The 26,779-nt window shown below is 46.4% G+C and overlaps 1 protein-coding gene across 2 annotated transcripts; it reads left to right on the top strand.

Moving 5' to 3' along the window:
- The first annotated feature begins 871 nt into the window (after nucleotides 1-871).
- Nucleotides 872-26,591, top strand: PSAT1 (phosphoserine aminotransferase 1). 2 transcript variants are annotated; one of them, XM_071216666.1, is made up of 10 exons: nucleotides 1,007-1,351; nucleotides 2,271-2,394; nucleotides 5,719-5,779; nucleotides 6,762-6,831; nucleotides 8,020-8,225; nucleotides 8,919-9,091; nucleotides 9,528-9,697; nucleotides 15,581-15,709; nucleotides 24,628-24,765; nucleotides 25,473-26,591. In XM_071216666.1, exons 2-10 carry the CDS (start codon nucleotides 2,392-2,394, stop codon nucleotides 25,576-25,578), a joined length of 1,056 nt encoding a protein of 351 aa, XP_071072767.1. In that variant the 5' UTR covers nucleotides 1,007-1,351; nucleotides 2,271-2,391; the 3' UTR covers nucleotides 25,579-26,591. The 2 variants fall into 2 exon arrangements, with proteins under 2 accessions (XP_004477570.1, XP_071072767.1); XM_004477513.5 differs by lacking the exon at nucleotides 2,271-2,394 and having other exon boundaries at nucleotides 872-1,351.
- The last annotated feature ends 188 nt before the right edge of the window (nucleotides 26,592-26,779 follow it).

The raw sequence follows: 26,779 nt of genomic DNA, 5'->3' as shown, positions 1-26,779 counted from the left end.
CTTTTTTTCTTTATTATTATTGAAATAATGAAAATGCTCTAATACTGATAGAAGTGATGAATGCAAAACTATGTGATTATGCCAAATACCATTGATGGTACACTTGGATGGACTGTATGCTTTATTAATATGTATCAATAAAATTGATTTTTAAAAAAAAAAAAGATGCAAAATCCACATGATTTTTATGAAACTCCAGACTCTAAAGGAACTTCTGTCTTGCAGGGAAGGGAGACTGCCTGTTTCAGGATCCCATCTGGTCTCCATTGGCGTTCTTTTGAGATGGACATTTCTGGAAAAGTTTGAGCTGCTCTAGCCCTGCGCTGGGCCTGGCCCGGGGCTTTCTCTGGCTTTGGCTGCGGCTTCAGGTGGGTATTGGTTTTGGTGATCGGCTCCTCACATTTCTAAACTCACAGCTTGTAGGCGCAGGCGCAACTTGAGAGCTGCCGCTGTGGTTCAGGCTTGCCAGTTTAATAAAGAAGGTAATGGAGAATCATAGACTAAAAAGGCTTTAGGTGGGGCACCAGGAGACAGGAATGGAACCCCGGTATGCAGGCTTTCCAGGCCTGTGCTGTTCCCTCCAGCGACCTCGGCCACCCTCATCCTTTCATCCTTCAGGCCTAAGTGAAAAGAACAGCACCTCTCCCCGCCCACCCTCCACCCCGGCCCAATCTTCACTTCCTTCCTTTTGGGAGCTCTTCCTTTTCACTGGAGTACCTGGCGCCCAGTGCGGGGGGGGGGGGGGGGGGGCGGGGGTGAGGCTTAGAAAAGTTTGGTGAATTAATGACTGCTGGTTCCGGAACAAGTGCTTCAGATCGTAGCCCAGGGACTGGTGGAACAGTGGGTGAATGCGCGGGAATTACTTTTCTAGGCATCGCCCCGTCCGATCAAGAAAGAAGGGGCTGAGGTCAGGGTTGGAAGATTGGAATTGGGCTGACCGAGGGCGCAGAAGCACGAAAGCTGGTTCGCTGGGGCCGCCTCTCCGCGCCGCCCACCAACCTCCCGCGGCAGCCGGCAAGTCTGGATGGTGCAATCACCCGCGCGCCTTGCATTCATCGCAAAGGGGGGTTGAAAGAGTAAACGCGAGGAGGAGCAACTGCGCCCCGGGACCTTGGCTGGCGACCGCGCGACCAATGGAGATGCGAGCCCGGTAGCGGGAGCCAATCAGCGCCCGCAACGGAGCAGGCCAACGGGAGTTGGAAGGAGGCCGCGGGTTGGAGCCGAGCTGCAGACACGCTTTGTCCCGGCGCTCTGTCTTGCCGGTCTAACTCGCAGCCCGCGCCGCCGCACCATGGACGCTCCGGGGCAGGTGGTCAACTTTGGGCCCGGGCCTGCCAAGCTGCCACGCTCGGTAAGTGCCGGTCCCGGCGATTACGCGCGCGGGTGGGTTTACATCTCTACGCGGGCTCTCGAAGCCCCACTCCGCCGCGAATGCCTGCAAACGCTCTGCACCCGCGTGCCAGCCGGGGCCAGCACGTCCCGCGGGCGGCGTTGGGGAAAAATGCACCTCGCCGAAGGAGCTCGGCGAGGCGTGCTTGTGCAGCTGCCCCAGCACCAACTGCCCCGCGAGGCGTGCACGGCTCGGGCCGCCTGGGCGCGCTGTTAGCGCCCTGCGCTACGCGTCTGTCGCCTCCAGGGCTTCTCCCGACCCCCACCCAGTGCCGCGGAGAAAAGGAAGCTTTCAGCTCAGCGTTCGTGTCACCCAGCAGGCGGTGCTGCGAGCCCAGCCGCGTGGAGTGGATGCGTAAATGGAGAGTGCGCCAGAATGATGGATGAATGGATGACGGAGTTTGTATACCGCGTTGACTTGCAGGGGCTTGCAACCTGGAGGCCCGCGTTGGTTTTGCTTAGCCCGCACTTGGAAACATTGCTTTTCACAGATCTGAATTTGAAAGTCCTCAGTTCAGCCTGTCCCTTCTTGCCCTTTCTCCCCATAGTACCTACTTTTCCCTAAAGCTTCTTCCCCATCTGCTTAGATTTTTTTTCTTCTTCTTTCTTTCCCATTTCTCTTCACTGTGTTGTGGAGCAAATGAATTAATTGGATTTTCCCCGGACCACACAACTGGAGCCTGCAAGTTCTGAAACTTCTCCTTGCCTTCCATGCCCCTAGCCTGGTTTCGGCTCCTACCCTCCCCCCATTAGCAGTTTGGAGTCGCGCGTGCCCACCCCCCACCCCATCCCCACCCGTGAAGAAGGCAAAACCTGTAATGTGTTTCGAGCTCCTTGACAAATTGTCACTTTTGCTGTTATGTTTTTATTTTTCTAACCAGGATAAATCCGATAATATGTTGTAGCAACAGGGGTCATAGCCAAGTACTTTACAGTAATCTATTGTTGAACAGCGTAGAACAGAGTACAAATGTCCCTGGACTACAGAGTCGCCTCTGTGTTATGGTAAGTACAGAGAGAATTACAATTTTAGAGAGCTTTTCTAGGGAGAGCTTTGTGGGTAGGCTGAGAGAGCAGGGCTTATTTTTTTCTCATTTATTGCAGTTCATTTTAGGTGCGATTTTCTGCTAGAGCTGGGGAACCTTTCCTGTTCCTCCCACTCACCACCACCACCCCTTCCCCCCCGCCGCCGCTACGTTTTTGGGATCTCCCAGTAGTCTGTGCTTATTTTAATGGCAGTTATCATCAGTAGGACCATTTTTATTTGTTTTCATAACAAATTTTGTCCTCAGATATGCTCTCTAGCCTGGGTAGCAGATGTTACTTTTTATGTGTCTTCTTTATTAAATTGATTATAAGGAGAGGCTCTTTGAGCTTTTTCGACTGTACCCTACAATGAAAAACGTTTTACAAAAGGATGCAGTGCATAATATTTATAATTTAAGCAAAAGTTTTATGAAATAGTACTACCTGTGATATACACTATGTTGTATTCCAGTATTCCATTCCATTCTAATCTGTTCTGCTTCATTAAAAAAAAATTAGTTGTGTTCCACAAAAGGATTTCAATCTGGATGGAGTTTGGGGGAATAAACCAACAACAGTGCTGCTTTAGAGGGGCATTTGTGTGTGTGTGTTGAAGTCTTCTAAAACTAATGATTCACTTAGTTATGAACTTTTATAGATGCCGTTTTAGGGAATACTTTATATAAGACAAATGAAATCAGAAGTTCAAAGATGATTCTGTCAAAAGAAGAATATTTCCATTTACTCAAGAAAAGCATTCACTAAAGTTTATTTAATCAGGCAGTGGGAATAAACATTCAACAGTTTGTAAAACACTGATAAATTTGAACCCATTGCTCAGGGAATCTTTTTTTGTCTAATTCTTGTATTGTTAAAATACAGCTTTTCCAGATGAGCCATGCCCAACTTATATGTTTAATTCCACCCTCCTTAGCCTTTATTGTTTAAGGAAACCTTAAGGACTGTCTCTGATGGTGTAGTAGTTCTGCAGAGGACTTATTACACCCATTTTGTATTCATTTTTAGAACTTTTCTTTCGCTTTACTTTTTATGGAAATTCTTAGATATACAAACGTAGAGAGGAAATGATATAACAAACCTCCACAGACCCATCTCCAAAGATTGAACACCTATCAACATTTTGCCAATCTTGTATCAGCACTCTCCCCTCCCCCGCCGCCCCACATACCATCCTCCCTTTTTTCTTCCCCCCAAGGATTTTCAAGCCGATTCCAGATAGCATGTCATTTAACACATTAATATTTCAGCATACATCTTTAACTGATAAGGGCTTTGTGTCCCACCCCCCCCCCCCTTTTTTTCTTTTTAAATAAGGATAGGTGTCTTTTTTTTTTTAGGTAGTATTTTATGAGTCTTACTTAACCTTGAAAAAGTGAGCTGTTCCTTGCAAGGGAAACAATAAGTCGTGGTTTATCCCCCATGGCCTGGCACTGTGGGATTGGCCAGTCACCTCAGTCCAGCCTGCCCAATTGTCCTTGGGATGTAGAAGGTGATTAGGAACCACCTCAACATGGTAGAGCCAGGAAGCTGCAGGTAACTAATGGCCAGGTCCAAATTAGAGCCCAGCACTGGGCAAGGTCACTTCACTCAGGCCCTCTGAGCTTCAGCTGAGAGTCCTCACTTGCAAATTGGAAATAAGAATATTATCCTTGCAAGGGGGAGTGGATGTGGCTCAAGCAGTTGAGCTCCAGCCTCCCACATGGGAGGTCCTGGGTTTGGTTCCGGTTCCTCCTAAGAAAACAAAGAATGGACAGCGAACAGACAATGAACAAAAACAACTAGCAGACAATGAGCAAAACAAACGAGCAGGGGAAAGTGGATGTGACTCAAGTGGTAAGGCTTGTGCCTACCATATGGGAGGACCTGGGTTCGATCCTTAGGGCCTCCTAGTGAAAAAGAAGAGGAAGTGTGCCTGCGTGGCGAGCCAGTGCCCACGTGACAAGCTGAATGCCTGTGCGGTGAGCTGAGTGCCTGTGCGGTGAACCAGTGCCTGTGCAAGTGAATCATGCAGGAAGATGATGACACAACTAAAAAGAGACGAAGGGGAGAGTCAAGGTGAAGCGCAGCAGAAACCAGGAGCTGAGGTAGCCCAGCTAACAGAGAACCTCTCTCTACATCAGAGGTCCCCAGGATCAAAACCCAATGAATCCTAGAGAAAAAATGAGATGACCAAAAGAGAAATAGATACAGAAGATCACACAGTGAATGGATGCAGATAGCAAAAACAGCAGGGTGGGGGGAGGGGGAGGGGAAAGGGGGAATAAATAAATAAATAAATAAATCTTAAAAAACACACACAAAAATGAGGAGGGAGCAGATAAAGCTCAAGCAGTTGAGTGCCCGCTTCTCACATGGGAGGTCCCAGTTTCAGTTCCATGTGCCTCTGAAAGAAAAAACAGACAAAGAGCAAAAAAAAAAAACCCCAAAACACCACAAAAACAAACAAAACCAATGAGCAAAAACAACAAGCAAACAGATAAGGGAACCATAAAAGAAAAAATTAAAGAAAAAAAAAATTTCATCCTTGCAGCTCTGTTGTTAGGATCAGTATCCCTGGTCAGATTTTACCTCACAACAGGTACTTCCTTCTTTCTGCCCACCCCACCTCTCCAGGTCCAGCGTTTTAGATAAAAACGATTTTTGAAAATTGAGTTATCCATATAGGTGATTTAGGCCTAATTGGTTTTTTCTTTTTTCGGTACTGGGGATTGAACCCAGGACCTCGTACATGGGAAGATGGGAAGCAGGCCCTCAACCACTTGAGCTGCATCCACTCCCCCTAATTGATTTTTTCTTGTTCCCTGAACCCTCTAATAGATTTTTTATTCCCTGAGCTTTATGCACTCTGTACTTTAGCTTTAAGAGAGTGATGACTTGGAGATTTGTACAGGGGACAGACTTGGAGATTTTAGAGGGGGCATTTTCTAACGTCTCATCTTTTGATCTTTTTTCAAAAATTCAAGTAATTTTTAATTAAAGAAAAAAACTGTTTAGGTGGTCCTGGGGATTGAACCTGACACCTCGTACATGCGAAGCAGGTGCTTAGCCACCGAGCACACCCACTCCCCTCAAGTGAATTGTTATATCTAATTAAATTGATGCGGTAAGAACAAACGTTATGATGCTGCGCATTTTCACACCCAGCTTGTGTGGAAGCTGCAGGAGCAGGCTCGAGGGCACTGTGGGAAGAGAGGGATTGGGGCTGGGCAGTGGTGGGGACAGTACAGAGCGAGCTGCGCGTGGCATGCTGAGATGTTTTATCATTTATTATTATTTTTTTAGGTGTTGTTAGAGATACAGAAAGAATTATTAGACTACAAAGGAGTTGGGATAAGTGTTCTTGGTAAGATTTACTTTTGGATTCTGTGAATGTTTGGGTTTCAGAGGGAACCAATTAAAACTCATCCAGCCTAGAATTACTACAGGCTCTTCCAATGGGCCTTTGTAGTTACTCTTTTAAACTTTAATCATTTCAATGGCATACTTGATAGAAACAATTTTGAAACCAGCGTTTAAAGGCTAGCTAAACGTCCTCTCTGAGCTGGTGAGCCTGTCCTGCATCTCAGCCTCCTGTTGGCTGATTGGGTTTTGCTAATCTCAAGATCTGAAATCAGAAGATATTGTGCATTTGCATAGTAGTGCCCTAAAGCATTGGTAACGTTGCTTCCTATTTCAGTGTACAGTTTTTATTATACCAGAATATTAACTTATCGAAGTTTAAGAGTGCGCAAGCTTTTTGAGAAGACCTTGCACGTCAATAATTTCATTGTTAGGTTTCTCTCCCCTATATTATCAGAGAAGACAGACCTCTGAGTCTCAAATTTATTTTCCTTGTTTGTGTTATTATTTATTGGTAGTTCCAAAGGGCACATAGTATTAAGAGGCCATAGAGTATGCTTGTTGCTCTCGAGTTTGTCCTTGTGGGTTTGGGACATATGCTTAGGTTTCTGTGACATGAGAGCTTAGCATGGAATTCTGTGCTGTTGTCCTAAATGGCAGCTATTGCACATCGATTCCTAGTCTTGAAAAAAAGAGAGTGAGAAGACTCATGGAGATCCAATGATGAATTAGTTAATGATTCATTCAGTGATGCCATTTGGGGATTTATTCTGCTGTGACTGTTAGGCTAACAGATTTGCAATTTGAAAGTTAATTTGGATCTTCCTCTAACCTGAGTGAGTCTTGGGACTCAAATAAAATTTGAATGCAAAATAACGGCAACTTCTTTGTGTTATTTTATTTGCAAATTTTATAGTTTCTTCGAAAGTTACTTTGGTAAGTTTGGTTTTAAACTGGAACTTTTTTGGTTATCTTTCTCTCCACAGAAATGAGCCACAGGTCATCAGATTTCTTGAAGATTATTAACACCACAGAGACTCTTGTGCGGGAATTGTTGTAAGTTTAAAACTTTGAAGACTCAATTGTGTTACTCTTGTTTGATACTCCATATACCGGGGTGTCTGTTCCATTATTAATGCCTTCATATGTTTAGACTATTCCATAATTAAAAGAAAGATTTTTAAGAGCCTCTGAAATTCAGTTAGTACATAATTTTTTTTTTAAAGATTGATTTTTATTTATTTATATCCCCCCTTTCGTTGCTTGCACTCACTGTCTGCTCTCTGTGTCTGTTCGTTATGTGCTCGTCTTTTTTAGGTGGCACTAGGCACTGAACGTGGGACCTCCCATGTAGGAGGGAGGTGCCCAATGGGTTGAGCCACCTCTGCTACTACTTATTGTGTCTCTCATTGTGACTCTTTGTTGCGTCATCTTGTTGCATCAGTTTGCCACACCAGCCTGTCATGCCAGCTTGTTGTCTTGCTTTTCTTCTTTAGGAGGCACTGGGAACTGAACCTGGGACCTCCTGTGTGATAGGCAGGCACCCAACTGCTTGAGCCACACCCACTTCCCAGTGTATAATGCTTTTTTACTTGTTGCCCATCTTGCATTTTCGTGTTTATTTTGTGTGATATTTCTAAGCATTTCAGGACTGTGAAAGTTTAACTGGCTTAAAAGGGATTTAAGTGACAAAAAAATGATCATTGTCATTATAATTAACTATATTTTATTACATTGGTTCTTTTTTTTTTTAAAGTTTTATATTTATTTCTCCCCCCGGCCCGTTGTCTGCTCTCTGTGTCAACTCACTGTGTTCTTCTGTGCCTGCTTGCACCCTCGGTGGCACCGGGAAAGTGCATCTCTTTTTTGTTATGTCATCTTGCTGTATCAGTTCTCCGTGTGTGTGGCACCACTCCTGGGTGGGCTGCGCTTTTATCACATGGGGTGGCTCTCCTTGCAGGGCGCTCTCCTTGCGTGTGGGGCACCCCCGCGTGGCACGGCACTCCTTGCGCGCGACAGCTCTGCACGTGGGCCAGCTCACCACAGGGTCAGGAGGCTCTGAGGATCAACCAAAGATATGGATCGATAAATGACTGGATCGGGGAGGACAGTTAGTGGTAATGGGATTTTACCGTATTTCTTATAGTATATCCACCGAAGGGAAAGCACTGGTAGAGGATCACTCATTCTCAATCTTTGGCCATGTGAGTCTGTGTAATAACCGCCACCTCTGCTTCTGCTCAGAGCCGTTCCAGACAACTACAAGGTGATTTTTGTGCAAGGAGGTGGGTCTGGCCAGTTCAGCGCTGTCCCCTTAAACCTGATCGGCCTGAAAGCTGGAAGGTGTGCAGACTACGTGGTGACGGGAGCTTGGTCAGCTAAGGCTGCAGAAGAAGCCAAGAAGTTTGGGACTGTGAATACTGTCTACCCCAAACTTGGGAGTTACACGAGTAAGTGAGGGGAGCTGAGCTGGTTGGTGAATGTCGACTGGGAGGGCCTTCCTCGGTTGTTGGGTGGCCCCTGCCCAGAGTAGTTTCTTTGATAACATTTAGGTTGGGCAGTTGGCCGTCCTAGTTAAGACTATTAATTGGCTTATGCAGAGAGAAGGTTTATAGGCTCATCTAACTGAAATGACCCAATCCAGGGTCCCAACAACATCTCCTTGTTCTGGTGTGTTTGTTGTGGCTCCAGTCAGGAGAACCGTCAGGAGAACCGTTTTCTCTGGTTTGGCTGCAGCCACTACAGTTTTAATGCTTTTGTCCAAATATTTCCAGTAACAGTCCGATGCCTCATATACCTGATTCGGAATCAGTTGCTGCGGCCGTGCCTCATATTCTCCTGTGGGGCTGGGGGTGGAATTGGCGGCACTGGAACCACGTGGGCTAAGAGTGGGGGAGGGCCGGGGCTCCCGAAGGAGGGAGGATGGATGGATGCTGGGTGACAAGAAAAAGCAAATATCCGTCACACCGTTCTCGAGGTTGTGTTTTTTTTTGCCCCAAATAATGGTCATGATTACATGTGAAATGCCTTGGAAGCAGCTTCTCTGTAACTACTAGGGGACGTCTATCAATCTGGTGACTCCCATTTACGCAAGGAAAGAGGGGAGTAGAAGTGGAAAGTCTCAAACCTGTCTTCTGTGATAGAAATTCCAGATCCAAGCACCTGGAACCTCAACCCAGATGCCTCCTACGTGTATTACTGTGCGAATGAGACTGTGCACGGAGTAGAGTTTGATTTTATACCTGATGTCAAAGGAGCAGTGTTGGTCTGTGACATGTCCTCAAACTTCCTGTCCAAGCCAGTGGATGTTTCTAAGGTAAGGTGTAAAAGACGCTGTTTTGGGGGAACCCAGTGTCTCGATTTCTTTGGGGGGAATGGAGATGTTAATATATACTAGGCTAGGAAAGGCCGTGGGCGTCTTGGGCCAGCAGAGCCCCCAAGGCACAGCAGCTCTTCCTGAGCAGGTGAGTCGTTGGAGCCTGTGGTGTTCTGGTGGTGGCTTGTAGCAATACGTAATTCTGATGCGTCTGTTGCATGGCCATTTGTGTCCTGTCTAATGCACTCTCCAGCCTCTGAATGCGACATATTGATTTGCTGTCCAGGTGGGGATTCCTTTAGAGACTAGAATGCATTGGAAACAGGGATAGAGTCACTTCCTTGTAGAAACTGCGATGGAAAGACAGTGGGAAGTTTGAATGAGTTTAAGCACAATGGTCAAGTGCTCCCAAACAGCACCTTTTTCTTTTTTCCAGTTTGGGGTGATTTTTGCTGGTGCTCAGAAGAATGTGGGCTCTGCAGGGGTCACGGTGGTGATCGTCCGCGATGACCTGCTGGACTTTGCTCTGAGAGAGTGCCCCTCTGTCCTGGAGTACAAAGTGCAAGCTGGGAACAACTCCTTGTACAACACGCCTCCGAGCTTCAGGTAACCAGCTGAGGAGGCAGGGCCTCACCCTTTCCCATCCGTCTTAGTTTACCAGAGCTGCTATGGCAAAATACCACACAATTGGTGGCTTCAACAACTAGCATTTTTAAAAAAAAAAGATTTATTTATTTATTTATTTCTCTCTCCTTCCTCCCCCACCCAAGTTGTCTGTTTTCTGTGTCCATTTGCTGCATCTTCTATGTCCGCTTCTGTTGTTGTCAGCAGCACGGGAATCTCTGTTTCTTTTTGTTGGGTCATCTTGCTGTGTCAGCTCTCCATGTGTGCGGCACCATTCCTGGGCAGGCTGCACTTTCTTTTGCGCTGGGTGGCTCTCCTTACGGGGCACACTCCTTGCGCGTGGGGCTCCCCTGTGCGGGGGACATCCTGCGTGGCACGGCACTCCTTGTGTGCCTCAGCACTGCTTGTGGGCCAGCTCCACATGGGGCACGGAGGCCCAGGGTTTGGACCACAGACCTCCCATGTGGTAGACGGACGCCCTAACCACTGGGCCAGGTCTGCCGCCCCTCTCAACAACTAGCATTTATTGCCTCCGGTTTGGGAGGCTAGAAGTCCAAAATGAAAGCATTAGCAAGACTGTCTGTTCGACCCGAAGTCTGGAGCGTTTTGGCCCTGACTGGCTGTAGTCCTGGGATTCCTTGCCTTGCTTCTCTGTCTCCATCACATGGCAACCTTTCTCTTCTTGTGACTGCTCTTCTAGTTTCCACCAGCTTGTCTAAGGTCTGGCATCTGTTTTCTTATGAGGCCTCTAGTTCTCTGGTTCAGACCCACCCTGCTTCAGTTGGGCCATACCTTAACTCATAAAATCTTGACATGGTCCTCCTTACAGACTGGTTCATACAGAGATGTAGATGAAGATTAAGCATGTGCCTTTTGTTGGAGTTCATAATTCAGTTCATGTTTCCATGAACGGGTGACCCAGTAGCCCCAAATCCCCCGTCAGGACCACAGTTTATTTTCTTGCCCTTTCTGCTCCTTTTTTCTGACGGATGTTTTTGTTTGGTCCTGGCAGTCCAGGCCCTGGTGTTTCAGCATGAACTTTGAAGGTGAAGTGCCATGGCCTGCCTGTCAGATGACCAGTTCTGCTTTGGAGAAACATTCAGAGGCCCCTGTTCTCTCTTTTTTTTCCTTGCCAGAGCTGCATGAAGCTGGCTGCTATAGAGCAAATCTGCATGGTTGAACACCTTTCTCTTTTTAACCCAGTCTGCAGGGGTCCTGCTAGCCTGGTTCCTGTTAGCTGCGTGGGAGGCTGCAGGGCAGCACTTTTGGTAAAGATCATGACACCTAGGGTTTCACAACTGCCCACGAGAGTCTACTGCCGACCAGCTGTGTGACCTTGGGCAAGTTGTGTCCTTCAGGAAGGAGACTAGCACCCCCTTCGCTGGGTGGTTGTGAGGGTTCGATCAGTGGATGCAGGTGATGCGCTTCGTGCCTGGCACTTGGTGGTAGATACATCCTAGCAGCTATATTATTATTGTTGTAGTTCCCAGAGCCTCAACAGGGGAGGGCTCGGGAAGAGGCAGGGTTTATGATGTTCTTTCCAGGGCAGCCACGAGCTAACGATGTGAACAGTGATGCTCTATGCATGTGACCGCTTTAATCTCCCAACAACCTTAAGAGGTAGGTACTGTTATTACTCCCAACTTGCAAGTGACAAATCTGAGGTCCTCTTTTTAGTAAGCAGCATAGCTGGGATTTGAACCGGGGTCCCCTGGCACCAGAGCCTGGGTACAGAGGCTTGTGTTCCTCACTGCTGCGCAGTCAAGCAGCCAGCATGGCTGTGTTCTTGAAGGAGTCTGTCTTCAGACTGGAATCCATCTCTTCCACATGGGAGGCATTTTCCACGCTGGGTGAAAGATCTTATAAAAGTATAAAAGAGGGGCTTTGGGCTTATGTGGTCGGCAATTCCCTCTGGATCAGGACTTAAGAGCTCTTTCTTCCAGTGCTGCCTGTAGAAAATCCCTTCCACACAATTTACCAGAGGAGAGAAAGGCTATTTTTCCAAACGTAGAATTCAGATGGAAACTTCCCTGACCGCTCGACGTGATACAGGGCAGCTCATCCTTTTGCGTCTTTAACTCTTCTACTTAACCCGTTAAGCCCACTGCGTTTCAGCCTGGGTGCATGTTGGAGATGTGGGGGCCCTGAGAACGACTCCTCACTCACCGTCTCACACTGGGGGCTCTGGGCAATGGGAGGACACCAGCGATCCTGGCCAGCTGGGAAGCGAGAACTGGGTGAATTAAATGGTGAAGGTGGTTTGTGAGCCTCGGGTGCAGGGTTGCTGGGAAGAGGTGAGGCTGCAGGTGGTAGAGGAGAGGCTGTGCTCACCTGCGGAGGTGGGGCCGCGGCAGGCGAGTCTTCCAGGGGGAGGCAGAGGCTAGGAGAGTGAGGAGGCCGACAGGGCAGAGGGAGCATTGTCTGTGGAGTGTGACCCAAGGTGAACCAGTTCTGATCAGGGAGGAGTGGGTGAGCCTTCTCCTAGAGGTAATTCTATGCAAACTTTTAAAAAATGAAATGGCTGTTTTGAGCTGTTAAAATGACTGTTAATAGTAAGCTGAACAGTGGCCAGTGGACACAGTGTGAGCTTGAAGTGTCTGGAATCACAGCTCAAGATGCTTAGAAATCGTCAAAGCAGAGTTTTGGGGCATTCCTCAAACTAGCCCCTGTCTTAACCTGCCCTTGACTTTGACCAGATGGGTCAGGTGAAGTTTCTTTTTCAGACCGATTAGAATATCACATTTCATTAGGATCGTGTAGACTAGGAGATGAAGGGCACTGGATTAAATATATTCTGCCCCCAGGCTACCTTCTGGCAGTTGCTGCTTTTTCTTTTACTCGGAAAGAAGAGAAGGAAGAAAGTTCTCTATAATTGGGGAATTACTATAAATTTATTACTTGAAATATTAAAAGGTCATTTACAGTACTTAAGCATTCAAGTTTACAAGTTGTAGCTCACCCAGAGAGAGCATCTTCCAAATAGACTCAAAGATTTGTGTAAAATGCCCTCTTCAATCGTTGAATGCAGGCTGATTAAGGCACCCAGTACACCACAGAGCTTTCTGCCACAAAATGGAAGTCCTTGGAAAGGTCCCAAGTTTGAAAAGAAGTTGGGTTTTCTTGGTTGTTTTTGTTTTTTTCCATCAGAGGGTAGGGCAGTAGCCCGGGGAAGTTTATTTTCCTTGTGCTGGATAAAAGACCTTCACATAGTTGGGCTCTAGCCCTGAGCGATGAGCTGGGGTAGAATAAAGGACCAACTTGTCGTTTTGGTTTAACCCTGCAGTGGAACACACTAAGCCCAAATAATGAAGAGAGAAAAAGATGCCTGAACGCCCCTTCTGAACACAAAAACTTTTTACTTAACATGGTGAACTAACCCACAGGTTTAAATTTGTTTGACCTACACTGTGTGGTAGGGTAACTAATAAAAAGACAACACAGAAAACCATTACCCCTGGCTGCATTATTAGAATGGGGCTTATGCCCAGGGGGTTTAGCTGCCTGGGGGTCTGCAGAGGTGGACAGTAGACTAGCCCAAACGCTCACCGATTCCTGGCAAAATTGTGTCACAACACCAGAAGCTCTCCTGCAGAGTCAGAGTCTTCAGAATAGCCAGAGAGAGGTTTCCTGGGGACTTTGTGTACTCTTCTAAGCATTAATCAACAGAATATTTTGATATGGGCTTAAGGAAAATTATAAAGTAATGCATATTCACAGCAGAGACTTCTGAAATGTGTCAAGTTGTCCGAGTAACCACTGTTAACTGCTTGTTGTATGTCCTAAACAGACCTTTAGCCAGCCATCTGCAAATATGTGGAGCCATATATTGAATTATGCACGTGGGTTTGAACTTTACCATACATACACACTGCTCTGGAACTTCCTCTTTTCTATCCTCTACTACACCAGTGGACATTCTTCCATGCCAGCTCAAAAGCCTGCCTTTCTGCCCCGCCCCTCCCTGCCCCTAGAAAGATGGCACCTTGTCTGTTTGCTCATTGTTTGTGCTCATTGTCAGTGCTCATTGTCTGCTCCTTGTTTTTGCTCTTTGTGTTTTTCTTTAGGAGGCACTGGAAACTGAACCCAGGACTTCCCATGTGTGAGGCAGACGTTCAATTTTTTAAGCCACATTTGCTCCCTGCTTGTTTGTTTTCTGTTTGTTATTTTGATTGTTGTTTTTTGCTCATTGTCTGCTTGATTTTTTTGCTTGAAGTCTGCTCATTGTTTGTCTGTCTTCTTTAGGAGGTACCGGCACTGAACCCAGGACCTCCCATGCGGAGGTGCCACTTCCACTCCCTACCTTCTTTTTTTCCCTTTAATAACTGCATGATATCCCACAGAACGGATGAACTGGGATTTACGTAATCATTTAACAGATGGACTTAGGTCTGTAAGCCTATGCTATGTGGTTTGCTTATGGCATTTTAGAAGCAAAGGCATGAACCCTTTAAAACACAGGCAGCTGGGTTCCATGTTCCCAACCCAGACCTTTGCTGAGCATTGGCTCCTGGTAACTTAATTTGCAGCAATCCCCAGAGGGGACCTTGTGGAGCGGTTGTGGCTGATAGCAGACCCCCAAACTCCCAGCCTCTTCCCCAGGTGACCTCTGCTCCCACCCCACTGGCTTTCTATGTTCAGCGGAGACCTCAGCGCCTTTTTAAAGAGAGGCCTTGAGAAGACCCCTGGGGAAATATCATCTGCTGCCCTTCAACATTGGGTGTTTTCCCCAGTACTGAGCACCTGAGAGTAAAGGTTCTAGTAACTTCCATTCACTTGCCCCACCTTCCACGTGCCAGGCCCTGTGCTCGACGGGTGACCCAACCCAACTCTTGAAATCCCACGGAGAGCCCAGAGGTCTTGCACGGGACAGAAAGTTGAGCTGTTTGGCTCAGAAAGGAATGATCCCGAGCTGCAGGAAAGAGAGAGGTGCAGTTGGACCCAGGCAAGCAGATCCCACTCTGTTTCTGATCTCTGCCCCCTGCAACTGGGGCTTATTTATTTCAGTTGTGCCACCTTCATACGTTTCCTAGAAACACATGCCCTCACAGTTTCACCAGCACATGGTATGCCCCTTTCTCTTCACTTGCAACTCAGAAAATCCTTGGGAAGGCTCTGATTGTTCCGACTTGTCTCCCGTGTGCACCTCTGAGCCCAGGGGAGCGAGGTGGGGGGTGGTTGGTTGGTTCAGTGGGGTCCGCACGTTGGGTGGGAGGTGGCACTTGAAGAGCAGACCGAGTGCCAGGTGTCCACAGCAGGTGGGTGTTGGTAGGTAGGTGTCCCTGTTCTCAGATGGGGAAGCCAGTGCTAGGAAAGGGAGCTAGAATGACAACTGGGACACCAGCCCGCTCTCCTGACAGGCAGCCCTGCTGCCTCCCCGGCTGGGTGGAAGGGCCTGAGTTAGCGTGCACAAGGTGAATCACGTGGGCTCTTGCCCTCCAAGAGGACAGCATCCAAAACACAGGCACACGGAAGTGTACAATAAAGGAGCAAATGAAAAAAAGCCGCAAGGAAAGGACTGGCCAAGCGAGTTAAGGAAGTGACGCGTGACCGCTGTATCTGAAGGTGGGGAGATGGGGAGTCTGAGGAATGGATTTCAGCAGGTGGAAGTGGGAGGGCGTTCCAGCTGTCCTGAAGTGTTTGCCTCAGGACCTGAGCTGGGCAGGAAGGGACTGCTGCGGAGTCCAGCAAGGCATCTGATGAAACCTCCTAACTGGCCCTCGCCTCTAAGCTTGGATTCATCCTACTCCTTGCTTCATGACATGCTCTCATCTTGTCCGTCTCTAATCAAGTCTTTAAGTCTTTCAGTACAATGTAAACAAAAATGGAATGACTTTCCCCTTTTTCTCTGTTCAATCTTTATTTTAGCATCTACGTCATGGGCTTGGTCCTGGAGTGGATTAAGAACAACGGCGGTGCAGCGACCATGGAGAAGCTCAGCACCATCAAATCGCAAATGATTTACGATATCATCGATCACTCGCAGGGATTCTACGTGTGAGTTGATGGGTTTTATCTCACGTTTGTCTCCTGGGGTGTAATATGTCCTGTGGACGCTGTGCACCTTGGAGAAATGGGTGCCTCCCTTCCACTTCTGGCCGGGTGGTCCCGGGGCTCTACGAGCAGGAGGCGCACACTTGTCCCCCTGCATCCCCACCCGGCAGGCCCAGGCTTTGGCCCCCTCTTGGAGGGGATGGCGATGCCTCCCCCAGCATTGCCCTTGGGAAGAACCTCAGGTCTTCGCTGGACCCACTCCCGTCCCCCATTCCTGCTTCTTCTGTCTCTCCGCTTGGAGAAGACATGTCCAGTTGCTGGAAGCGCTCAGCTTGACCCGAGGGTTCCTATTGGAGACCCTGGGGGTAAATCCTCACTCTCGGCCTCCTCCTCTGGGTTGTTTACCCTCTTTAGAAGGTTCACTGCTTCCCTTAAGACAGGACAGGCCTGTGATTTGTGAAGGGATTTGGCTCTGGGATGGGGTAGATATTTTCATGACCCAATGATTCACAAATCTGTATTGACCGCTGGGCCAGTCCACGTGAGGGGCACAGAAATGTACAGGCCTCTCATCGGAATGCCAGATGGGAAGCCCCTGGCCCAGTGCCTGGCACACACAGAAGCTTAACAAAGGAGGCCTTCATTGCTCTCCCTTTCCCTCAAGGGGGTACAGGCGTACAAAGACCAAACTCGACATTGTATGTGTGTGTGTCCATGAACGGGTGTGTGCTTGCATATTTATACACTGTGTTAGTCAGCCAAAGGGGTGCTGATGCAAAATACCAGAAATTGGTTGGTTTTCATAAAGGGTATTTATTTGGGGTAGGAGCTTACAGATACCAGGCCATGAAGCATAAGTTACTTCCCTCACCAAAGTCTGTTACCCCATGTTGGAGCAAGATGACTGCCGACATCTATGAGGGTTCAACCTTCTACTTCTTCCTCTTAAGGCTCTGTGGTCCCAGCTTCTTCCAATATCAGCTGTAGGCTGGGATAATTCTCATCTCCCGGGGCTCTTTTCTTTCCAGCTCAGCTGCCCTGTTCTCTCCACAAGGTCAGCTGTAGACCATCTGTCTGTCTCTCTTCCGGAGTCCTCTGCCATGTCTATGGAGCTGTCTCTATTCCTCTGTGTTCTTCTCCTGTGTTTACTTTCCAGGGTTCCAGCATCAAAAAATTCCAACCAACTCCTCTGCCTTGTAGTTTTCTCTGTAAGTCCCCTCCTACCAAGGGGGCGGGGACTCAACACTCTACTGATGTGGCCCAGTCAAAGACCTAATCATAATTTAATCGAGTAAAAGTGAAACCTCTGAAGATGATACAACTTAATATGCCCAGAAAAACAAACCAATTTATAAGCATAACTCAGTATCTATTTTTGGAATTCATAAACAGTTCCAAACTGCTATATACACATAATACACCTATACATAAACGCCTACACACAGTAACCAAAGGCAGGGCCCCTTCTCAGAGGCCACGGCTCTTTGGGATTTGGTTTTGTTGTAAAGCACAAAGAAGTCCAGCAGGCAATGGGAATTTGCACTCCATTTGAGATTTCATGGGCCACATGGGGGAAAGACAAAAGGAAGCCCCAATCTTAACATAGAATGGTATGCTTTAATTAAGACTTCCTAACACACTACATAGTCACTCATGCAGAGGGCTGTATTGTTTGTACATCTAGGATAAATTGGGATGCTATGGTTACCTCTGCCCTTAAAATGCTTCTTGTGGGCTCCTGAGAGTTCTTGGCATGCAGTGACTGTCCAGCCTCAGGCCCTGGGGCAGCTGGGCTTGGCTAGACGTCTTGGCCTTTGGGCTCCTCTCCCACGTCTGGCGTCCGAGGGCCTGGGTGCCAGCTGGGGACAGGGGTGCACGCTTTATATTCCTGCCTGCTTGTTCTGTGCAGGCGGAGGGCTCAGTCGTAGAGAAGCTTCCACCCTAGGCCCTGGATGTGAGCGGGAAGGCCTGCGTACCCCACCAGTGCACACTGCAGCCATTTTGCCATGCACAGTTAACAGGAAACGGTCCAAGGTGTTCAGAGCCAAGTGCTCAAGAATGTTCCATGTGCTTGGAACAGGGAGATACTATTCTGGCTGGAAGGGAGGGAAGGCTTTTGAATGAGCCAGATCTTGTATGAGTAGAATTAGGCAGAGAAGAGGATAGAAGTAGTTTTAGGAACTGTATAAGTCAGCCACAGGGGTGCTGTTGCAAACTACCAGAAATTTGCTGGCTTTTATAAAGTATTGATTTGGGGTAGGAGCTTACAGTTACCAGGCCACAGAGCATGTTACTCCTCTCACTGAAGTCTATCGCCACATGTTAGAGTAAGATGGCTGCCTATGTCTGCCAGGGTTCAGGCTTCCTGGGTTCCTCCCTTCTAGGGCCTCGTTTCTCTCTGGGCTCATCTGCTCTGCTCCTCTGTGTGCTTACTTCCTGGGCTCCAGCTCAAAACTCCAACTAACTCTAACTAACTGCTCTGCTGTGTAGTTTCATCTGTGAGTCCCCTCCCACCAAGGGGGCGGGGACTCAACGTCCTACTGACATGGCCCAATCAAAGCCCTAATCATTATTTAATAAAGTGAAAATAAAACCTCTGAATCACAAACACTCTAATATGCCCAGAGGAAAAGACCAGCTTACAAACATAATCTAATATTTTTGGAATTCATTAATAATATCAAACTGCTACAGGAGCTTAGAGGGAACAAGGCACTGTGTGTACAGGGAGCAGAGAGTGGGCTGGAGGGGGTGGCTTAGGCTGGAATTAGAAAGAAAGCCTGCAGAATGGTCTGAGGCCATGTTTAGGTCACCTATTCACTCCTCCATCCATTCATCCATTCCTCATCTGCTCATTAATTTTCCACCCATCCATTCATTCAGCAAGAGGCTCCTGAGCTAACCCTCTGGGTTAGCCTTGTCGCAGGCTCCAGGGAAACACAGAAGAATAAATGACCCTGCCTGTTTCCCCAGGATTGTTCAGAACCTGAGTGAGACTGAAAGTACTGGGGGGCTGTTGTGGAGGGGAGACCGGTTTTTCTAGTAGCTTTTGGCTCCAGGTATTTCTCAGGACATTTGTAGGCAGAAAGAATGAAGGTACTGCTGGAAAAAATCCTGGGAATTGCAGATGAAATAAGAGAATGGAGAGGGATGGCTGGGAAGCCCCTGAATTCTCTTTCCAGAGCTTCATTTCCCTCCGGCTCCCTGCCTAGGCATTCCCCAGGAGGCAGCTTGCTGAGGCTAGCGCAGCAGGCAGGCTGCCTTCCCGGCGAATCGGATGCTCTTCCCGTCGCCCCTCGCACCCCAAACACCGCACCCACTGAGGAACAGCCTTGACCCAGGACTCGCCTCCTCTTAAATAAATCTCCTTCTGGGAGCTTCTTGTGTCCATTCTGCCCTCACGGCCGCCTGCCTAGAAAACGTCATCCAGCGCTCAGATATTTCTGTGGCACAGTTCCCAGAGCAGGCTTTAGCTTCCTCTCTTCCTCAGTAGACAGCTGCTCACCAGCTGATCCGGGTGACGTTTCAGGAAGGTCCTCACTTTTCTTTCAGTCTGTGGAGACGGTTCAGTCAAATGGCTCCAAAGGGGAGGTACCATTCTAAAGAGGAGGGCCTCGTAATCTAGCATTTGCCACTCACCACCCCTTTGTGCTTTGTTTTTTGGCCTTTCCCTCCTCCATGCCTCCCCGACTCGTGAGTTCTGGGTGGTTGGTTATGGGTGCAGCACCTCTGCCACTGTGGGAGGCTTCCCATGACCCTGGCAGAGAACTCTGAGACTGGCTAAGAGAACCCCACTGTGGCTGTTTGATAGTATTTATGAATTCCAAAGAGAAATATGGGTTGTTCGTAAACTGGTCTGTTCCTTTGGGCATGATACCCTCTGACTGATTTAAATTCAGAGGCTTTACGTTTAGTTGATGAAATCAAGATTAGGGCTTTGATTCGCCCATTAGGGCATGCAGGGTTGAGTCCCCGCCCCCTTGGTGAGCTGTATAAGTGACACACACAGAAGTAGATACACAAGAGAAGATCGCAAAAAGATTGAGCTCCATAGACATGGCAGAGGCCCCCGGAAGAGAGATGAGTCATTTGCCTGATAGTTTAGAGCTGACCTTGTAGAGAGACCAGAGCAGCTAAGCCCAGAAACATATGAGGCCTGGGAGAGAGATGAGCCCTGTGCAAGCCTACAGCGGAGAAAGGAAGAAGCTGGACCCATAGAGCCTTAAGAGGGAAGAAGGAAGCCTGAACCCTGGCAGACGTCGGCAGCCATCTTGCCCCAACACGGGGCAACAGACTTTGGGGAGGGAAGTAACTTAGGCTTTATGGCCTGGTAACTGTAAGCTTCTTCCCCAAATAAATACCCTTTATAAAAGCCAACAGAGGGAAGCAGACTTGGCCCAATGGATAGGGCATCCACCTATCACATGGGAGGTCCAAATTTCAAACCCAGGGCCTCCTGACCTGTGTGATGCATGCAGTGCTGATGCGCAGAAGGAGTGCCCTGCCACGCAGGGGTGTCCCCGCGTAGGGGAACCCCACATGCAAGGAGTGCGCCCCGTAAGGAGAGCTGCCCAGCACACAAAAAAGTGCAGCTTGCCCAGGAGTGATGCCGCACACACGGAGAGCTGATGCAGCAAGATGATGCAATAAAAAATGAGACACAGATTCCAGGTGCTGCTGACAAGAATACAAGTAGACACAGAAGATCACTCAGCAAATGAACACAGTAGACAAGTGGGGGGTGGCGGGGTGGGATTGGGAAAAGGAAGAGAAAAAAAAAAAAAAGCCAACAGATTCTGGTAGTTTGTATCGCAGTTTGCATCAGCACCCCCTTGGCTGACTAACACACCGTATATCCATCTAACTTCATCTGCCACATGGCACTGGCTGCCCCAAGGTAAGGCCATGTGTGTGGGTAGTGTAGCACCTTGGGCTCAGAAGTCCAGCCGTGCCGCTTAGGAGCACGTGACCTTGGGCAAATGAGCTGCTCTAAGCCTCAGTCCTCATCTGTAAAATGGATATCATAATCATACTTCTTAGGACTGTCATGAGAATTAAATAAAAATGCGTACAAATCAAGAGGCTCACCTCGGGAGGTTAGGAGCATGGGCTGGGGTGCTGGGGAGCTCGTATGAAGTACCACACACAGCGCTTGGCACGTAGCCAGCGTTCCTTAAGTTAGCACGCTTGAGGTTGTTAGTAGGTGAAGTACTCAGATGTTCCTGACACACAGTGCTTAATGCATGTTAGGTATTACTTCACTGTTACAAGGACGGCTCCGGGACAGTTTATAGCTCGACCTGAGGTCATCTTTTTTACCTTTGTGGTGAATCTAGTTAAGACTCTGAAATCAAATAAAGCACTGGAAAGGAATAATAACAGCTGACGTTTGCCAAATGTGCCAGGCACTGTGCCAGGCAGTGTCCTCAGCACTTTGCCTGTACTAACATGTTTTACAGAGACACAGGCGGTGATGAGATTGCAGCTAGTAAGTGGGAGCAGCCAGGACGGGAGTGTGGAGAGGCTCGTTGGGGACCCGAATTCCAGAGTCTCTGCTCTTTAACAACTATACCAAGGAAATGACAAAGATCTCAGATTCCAGGGGATGCCATGTTCCATTTTAAAAGTGTAAGAATTAGGGAGTGGGTGTGGCTCCAGCGGTTAAACGCCTGCTTCACACACGGGAGTCCTAGGTTCGATTCCTGATGTCTCCTGAAAACAAATAACAAACAAATGAAGGGGCCAACTCAGGGAAGCCAATGTGGCTCAGTGGCTGAGTGCCAGCTTCCCATATATGAGGTCCTGGGTTCAATCCCCAGCACCTGTACTTAAAAAAAAAAATGTGTAAGAATCAACAGAAAAACTTAGAAATGATCAACTGCAGAGTTAGTGTCCAGTTACGGCTAAATATATGAAAATCAGTGCATATCCATAATACTTCAGGAGTAAACAATAGCTACAAAAATGATAAAGTATCTAGAAATAGACCAGTAAGAAATTTATGAATCCTAACATGAATAAAACTCTTAAAAAATTACAAAACTTTATAAAAATATAAAACCTTACCAAAGAAACTTTTTTAAAAATCTGAAAGAAATCCTGAATATTGGGGGGACACACTGTGCTTCTAAAAGAAAAGACTCAAAATTGTTAAGATGTCTGTTCTTTCCAAACTCATAAAGATAAAAGTATTCTCCATATCTCTAAAGGATTTACTTTAGAATTTAAAAAATTTTTCAAATGTTTATCTTGAAAAGTCAATGCCACAAGATAGCTGAAAGTATTTCGAGAAAGAAAAATAATAGGGTGCTTAACGTATGATTTATTAAAACACTGTAAAGCCATATTAATTTAAACATAGGCACAGGGACAGCTCAGTGGAGCCAGAGGAAAGTCCAGAAAGTGGTCCATGTTGACTTGAGAATTGCATTTCAAATTAAATGAAAAAGGTTATTTAAATCTAAGAATAGAAAGTAATCCTAAGCAAGCCATAAAACTCCGTAAAGTAAAAAATGGACATATTTAATTACATAAAAATACATAGAAATTTGTACAGCTTAAGACCTCATAAAAGAGAAAACAAGTGGAAGATTTTGGAGAAAAATTTTGCACTAGACAACATGAACAATTCTATCATTAATATAGGCAGCCTCCCGTAAGTCAAGGAAAAAGGATCACAGCATTTTTAAATGGGGTTGTGTAGCATGAACAAAAGACTCAGAAGAAATGCAGATGGCTAAAGAGGAAAGAGGCCCAGTTTCATTAGTTCTTTAGGAAATGCAGATTAAAACCAGGAGATACAGTTTGGCTTCTGATAGGTATCATTTCGCGTTGGCAAGTGTATTAGTCAGCTCTGAAACCTACTGTGGTGAGGAGGGGCTGGGGGCAGGAATTCCGTCTCACAGTCCATTACCAGCTATTTGGTGGACTTCCTGTAAGTCTTTTGCCTGAAGGTGTGCACTGGACTCGTTTTAACTTTATTTGTGTATATGTCCTAGGGGAGAGCGTCCTCGTTGGTGGGCCCTTACTCACATGGATGTTAGTGGCTGTTTAATTTGATCCTGTGGAAGTGTACAATAGGGTGTGCTACAGAAAAGCTTATTACACGTTGTCCTTTATTTTTATTACAGAGTAGCAGGTTGGCTCTTCTTTCATTTGGCTCCTGTGCTTGTCAACAAAAAATAACTTTACCTGGTTGTCTTTCAAATCAGAAACTGAAGTCATATATTAACCTTTTCTAGATAAAAATTCACATATCCATTTTTTGTGAGCCTGTATGCACTAGGCCCTAAGCAAGGTATTGGGAAGAAAAAGGTGAATTTATTGTATTTATCAGGTATGTATCATTGAATATATTCCAGAAACTTGTCCAATTTGTATCAGTTATCTGTTTCTTCATCAGTCATAAAACCGTAGTGACTTAAGACAATAAGTGTTTTATTTGCTCATGATTCTTTGGTCAGCAGTTGGAGTTGAATGCAGCTGGCTGTTTCTGCTGCTGGTCCCAGCGACTGAAGTTGTCAACTAAAGTTATCTGGTGGCATAATTGGTGGTGCCTTTTGGCTGGACCACGTAGCACCTTCAGGCTAGCTTAGGCTGTTGACATAGCAGCCCTTGTTTTAAGAGGGAGTCTTAGTTTGCCAGGGCTGCTGTGACAAACACCACACCCTGGCTGACTTCAACAATAGGAATTTACTGTCTCACAGTTCTGATTTTGGCTTGAAGTCCAAAATCAAAGTAACGGCAAAGCCATGCTTTCTTCAGAGCCTGTAGCCTTCTGATGGTGATTTTCTAGAAGTCCTCTGTCACGTGCTGATCCTGCTGCTTCTCTGGCTTCTGTAACTGCATCCAATTGCCTGCATCATAAGGAGTTAGAAGATTAAGGCCTTGATTCATTTGGCCTCATCCAAATAGAATCTTGGAAGGTTCTACTTACAAACGAGGTCACCCACAGGACTGGGGGTTAGAACTTGGATGTGTGTGGGAGCTGCGAGTCAGTCCACCACCGAGGACACGAGGTGAGGCTGCGAGGCCCTAAGGCCAGGGAACTGAAGTTGCACAGCATCACTTCTGTCGCATATTATTGGTCAAAGGAAGTCGCAAGACCATCTCAGGTTCAAAAGATGGAGTGGAGAGGTAGACCCATCTTTTACTGGGAGGGGCTGTGGAGAATTCATGGCCATTTTTAAACATACCACAAAAATTCTTTGGGAGCAGATGTAGTTCAAGTGGTTGAGTGCCTGCTTCCCATGTATGAAGTCCTGGGTTCAATCTCTGGTACTTCCTAAAAAAAACAACAAACAGACAAAAACCCAGCTCTCATTGGGGAGTGGATGTAGCTCAGTGGTTGAGTGCCTGCTTCCCATGTACAAGGTTCAATCCCTGGTACCTCCTTAAAAAATTCTTTATACTGACTCATTTAGTTCTTACAAGAGCCGTGTGAGGTAGGTTCCATTGTTATATTCACTCTACAGATAAGGAAAGCGAGGCACAACCAAGAGGTTAAACAACTTGCTCAAGGCCACACTGCTTGGGACAATACACTGTGATAAGTGCTTTGAAAGTTGCTAGTCCTTATTTTTAAGTCTTACAGCCACTATTAGGACCAGCTTATTGTTTATTTCTCATGAGTCTGAAATGGTGGTATAATTATTATTCCTAATTTTTAGATGAGGATACTTGGGCTTATACAAATTAAGTACAGGTCACACAAGAGAACTTTAACTTACTATTCTATATGCAAGTGTCTGGTCACCCCAAGTAAATTATAAATATCTTGGGGGCAGATTCTACTTTTTAAAAAAAATCTGTTCACATCTGGAAAAAGTTAAAAAACAAAACGAAACAAAACTGTCTGTTGATTTGTTAATGACAGCCCCCCATTTCAGAAAAGAAGCCGGAATAAGAAACATGTTTTTCAGATGTCCAGTGGAGCCCCAGAATAGAAGCAAGATGAATATTCCATTCCGCATTGGCAGCATCAAAGGAGACGATGCTTTAGAAAAAAGATTTCTCGATAAAGCTCTTGAGCTCAACATGGTCTCCTTGAAAGGGCATAGGTGAGTGCACATCCAGTCCAGTTTGGGTTAGTTTTTCAAATGTGGAATGAACTTTGTCGGGGCCAGCTCAGCCTGGAATAGCAGTTATGTAACTTCTTAGGAAAAATCAGCTGTCACAGAGGTAAACCTTCCTTTTCCTCATAGATCCCTTAAGACGATTCTCTGACCTACAATGTCCCTTAAGGTGATTCTCTCACCTACAGAGTGCCTGGAACCACATCTTCTCTGGGGGTTTTGTCAAAATTGCCATTGAAAATCTTCTCAAACAGCTCTCAGACCGTAGTTTGCCATCTCTTCTCCATTCCAGAGTGGGTCAGATCACGATTACTCCACCTGAACATCAGATAAAGTAGTTAATCTCTCATGCTTTATGAAAAATATGGCCTCACACAGGAGAGTAGCACCTTCATCCCCTGCTCCCCCCCTGTGCGTGGTGAGGTGAGCTGGACCACCCACTTTATTTAACGCATCCTTTCTTCCCCCACATCTTCTTTCTTTGCCAAGTTAAGAGCATGATAGACCTTCACTGCATAAGGGAGACTTTCCTCATGGTGGAAATGTCTGTCTCCTGGCCACCCATCGTGGGTTTTAGGTGGGAGGTTGGACATGACACCTTTAGGTGCAGTGATACAGGAGCGGGTGTCTTGATGCTAAATGAGATGCTTTTGTCTTAATGGTGGCAAATAGGGTTTCTTTGGTTGTTCCAGGTCTGTGGGAGGCATCCGGGCCTCTCTGTATAATGCTGTCACAATCGAAGACGTTCAGAAGCTGGCGGCCTTCATGAAAAACTTTTTAGAGATGCATCAGCTGTGAACACAGCCTAACCATTGTATGTGGAGCAGTGTGCAAAACGTAAAGTAACTTGGGAAGGGCTACACAAACTTAACCAACGTGGTATTTTTCTCGAATGAACGTGCTTATTGTAGATTCTTCTTTTTTTCAAAGAAGAACAACAAAACATCAACAGCTCTGTGGAGCTAGTGGACTTAATGGCCACTCTAACTCTGACTTAAAACTAGCAGCATTAAAAAAAAATCTTCCTGTTGCTTTTCTGAGGAATTCCAGCTTATTTTATCTTTGCTGCTACTTTTTCTAGCTAGATCTCCATGTTCAAATTGCCTGTGATTTAATACTGTGCAAATTTCCATTATTTCTGCAGAAATACAAATGCACAGTCTGGGGGTGGGGTGGGGTGGCATTTGCTAGGTGCTGAGTCCAGAGCCTTCCAGAACGACAGCATGGAGTCTTCTGGGCTCAGTAGCCATTGAGTAAGGTCAAATATTGACCATTTGGTGACTGCTTAAAAGTTCCAGGCAAAAGGGTTTTGTAGATCTTTCTTTATACTGTTATTCTCATAAAGAGATAAACATGACATATACTGTATGTTTATATAGCAAGGTCTGTTTTTAATACCATATAGTTTATAACATTGTGCATCCATATTTCTAATAATATGGTTCTCAGCGGTATATGTGGACTTCTAGAATTTCTTACAATCCTTGACCTTGAGCCTTACCACATTACATTAGCAACAGTTGCAACCATTCTTTTTAAGCTGCTTTAAGAAATGAGATTTAGAAGTTCTGTGCTTCACTCTTAGGCTTTTCAATACTTAGAGGAGAAGATTGGTTTGCTTGTTTGTTTTCTAATTACGCCTTCAAACTGAAATTGTTTGTTAAACTACCTTATCCTTTGTTATTGTGTAAACAAAAGTGAAACTTGGACTTCCAGACCCTTTGCTGAAGAGCCTTTTCCCCTCTTGTTTTTCCATTATGGGTATTTATGTCGAATTGTGTGAAGAACATTAAAGTACTAAACCATCTAAACCGTTGTCTGTGAATTTCTCTGTGTGCTCTTTAGACTTCATGATGGGAAAACTTGAGTTTAAAAATAGCACCCGGTAAGGATAACTTAATTCAACCGACTTGAGTCCTGTGCATCCATTTTTAAAATGTTAACAGAGTGTTTTAGCTTTCCATTTGCTTTTGGGATGGACTTTATCAGCAGACCAGCT

This window comes from Dasypus novemcinctus, chromosome 8 (assembly GCF_030445035.2).
Source record: "Dasypus novemcinctus isolate mDasNov1 chromosome 8, mDasNov1.1.hap2, whole genome shotgun sequence".
NCBI lineage: Eukaryota > Metazoa > Chordata > Mammalia > Cingulata > Dasypodidae > Dasypus > Dasypus novemcinctus.
This window is presented reverse-complemented; position numbering and strand designations above follow the sequence as displayed.

Coding starts and splice junctions, on each gene's coding strand:
- PSAT1 (XM_004477513.5), top strand. CDS start 1,292: ATGGACGCTCCGGGGCAGGTGGTCAACTTTGGGCCCGGGCCTGCCAAG. Junction 8,226..8,918: donor CAAACTTGGGAGTTACACGA/GTAAGTGAGGGG, acceptor CTTCTGTGATAG/AAATTCCAGATCCAAGCACC. Junction 24,766..25,472: donor GTCTCCTTGAAAGGGCATAG/GTGAGTGCACAT, acceptor TGGTTGTTCCAG/GTCTGTGGGAGGCATCCGGG.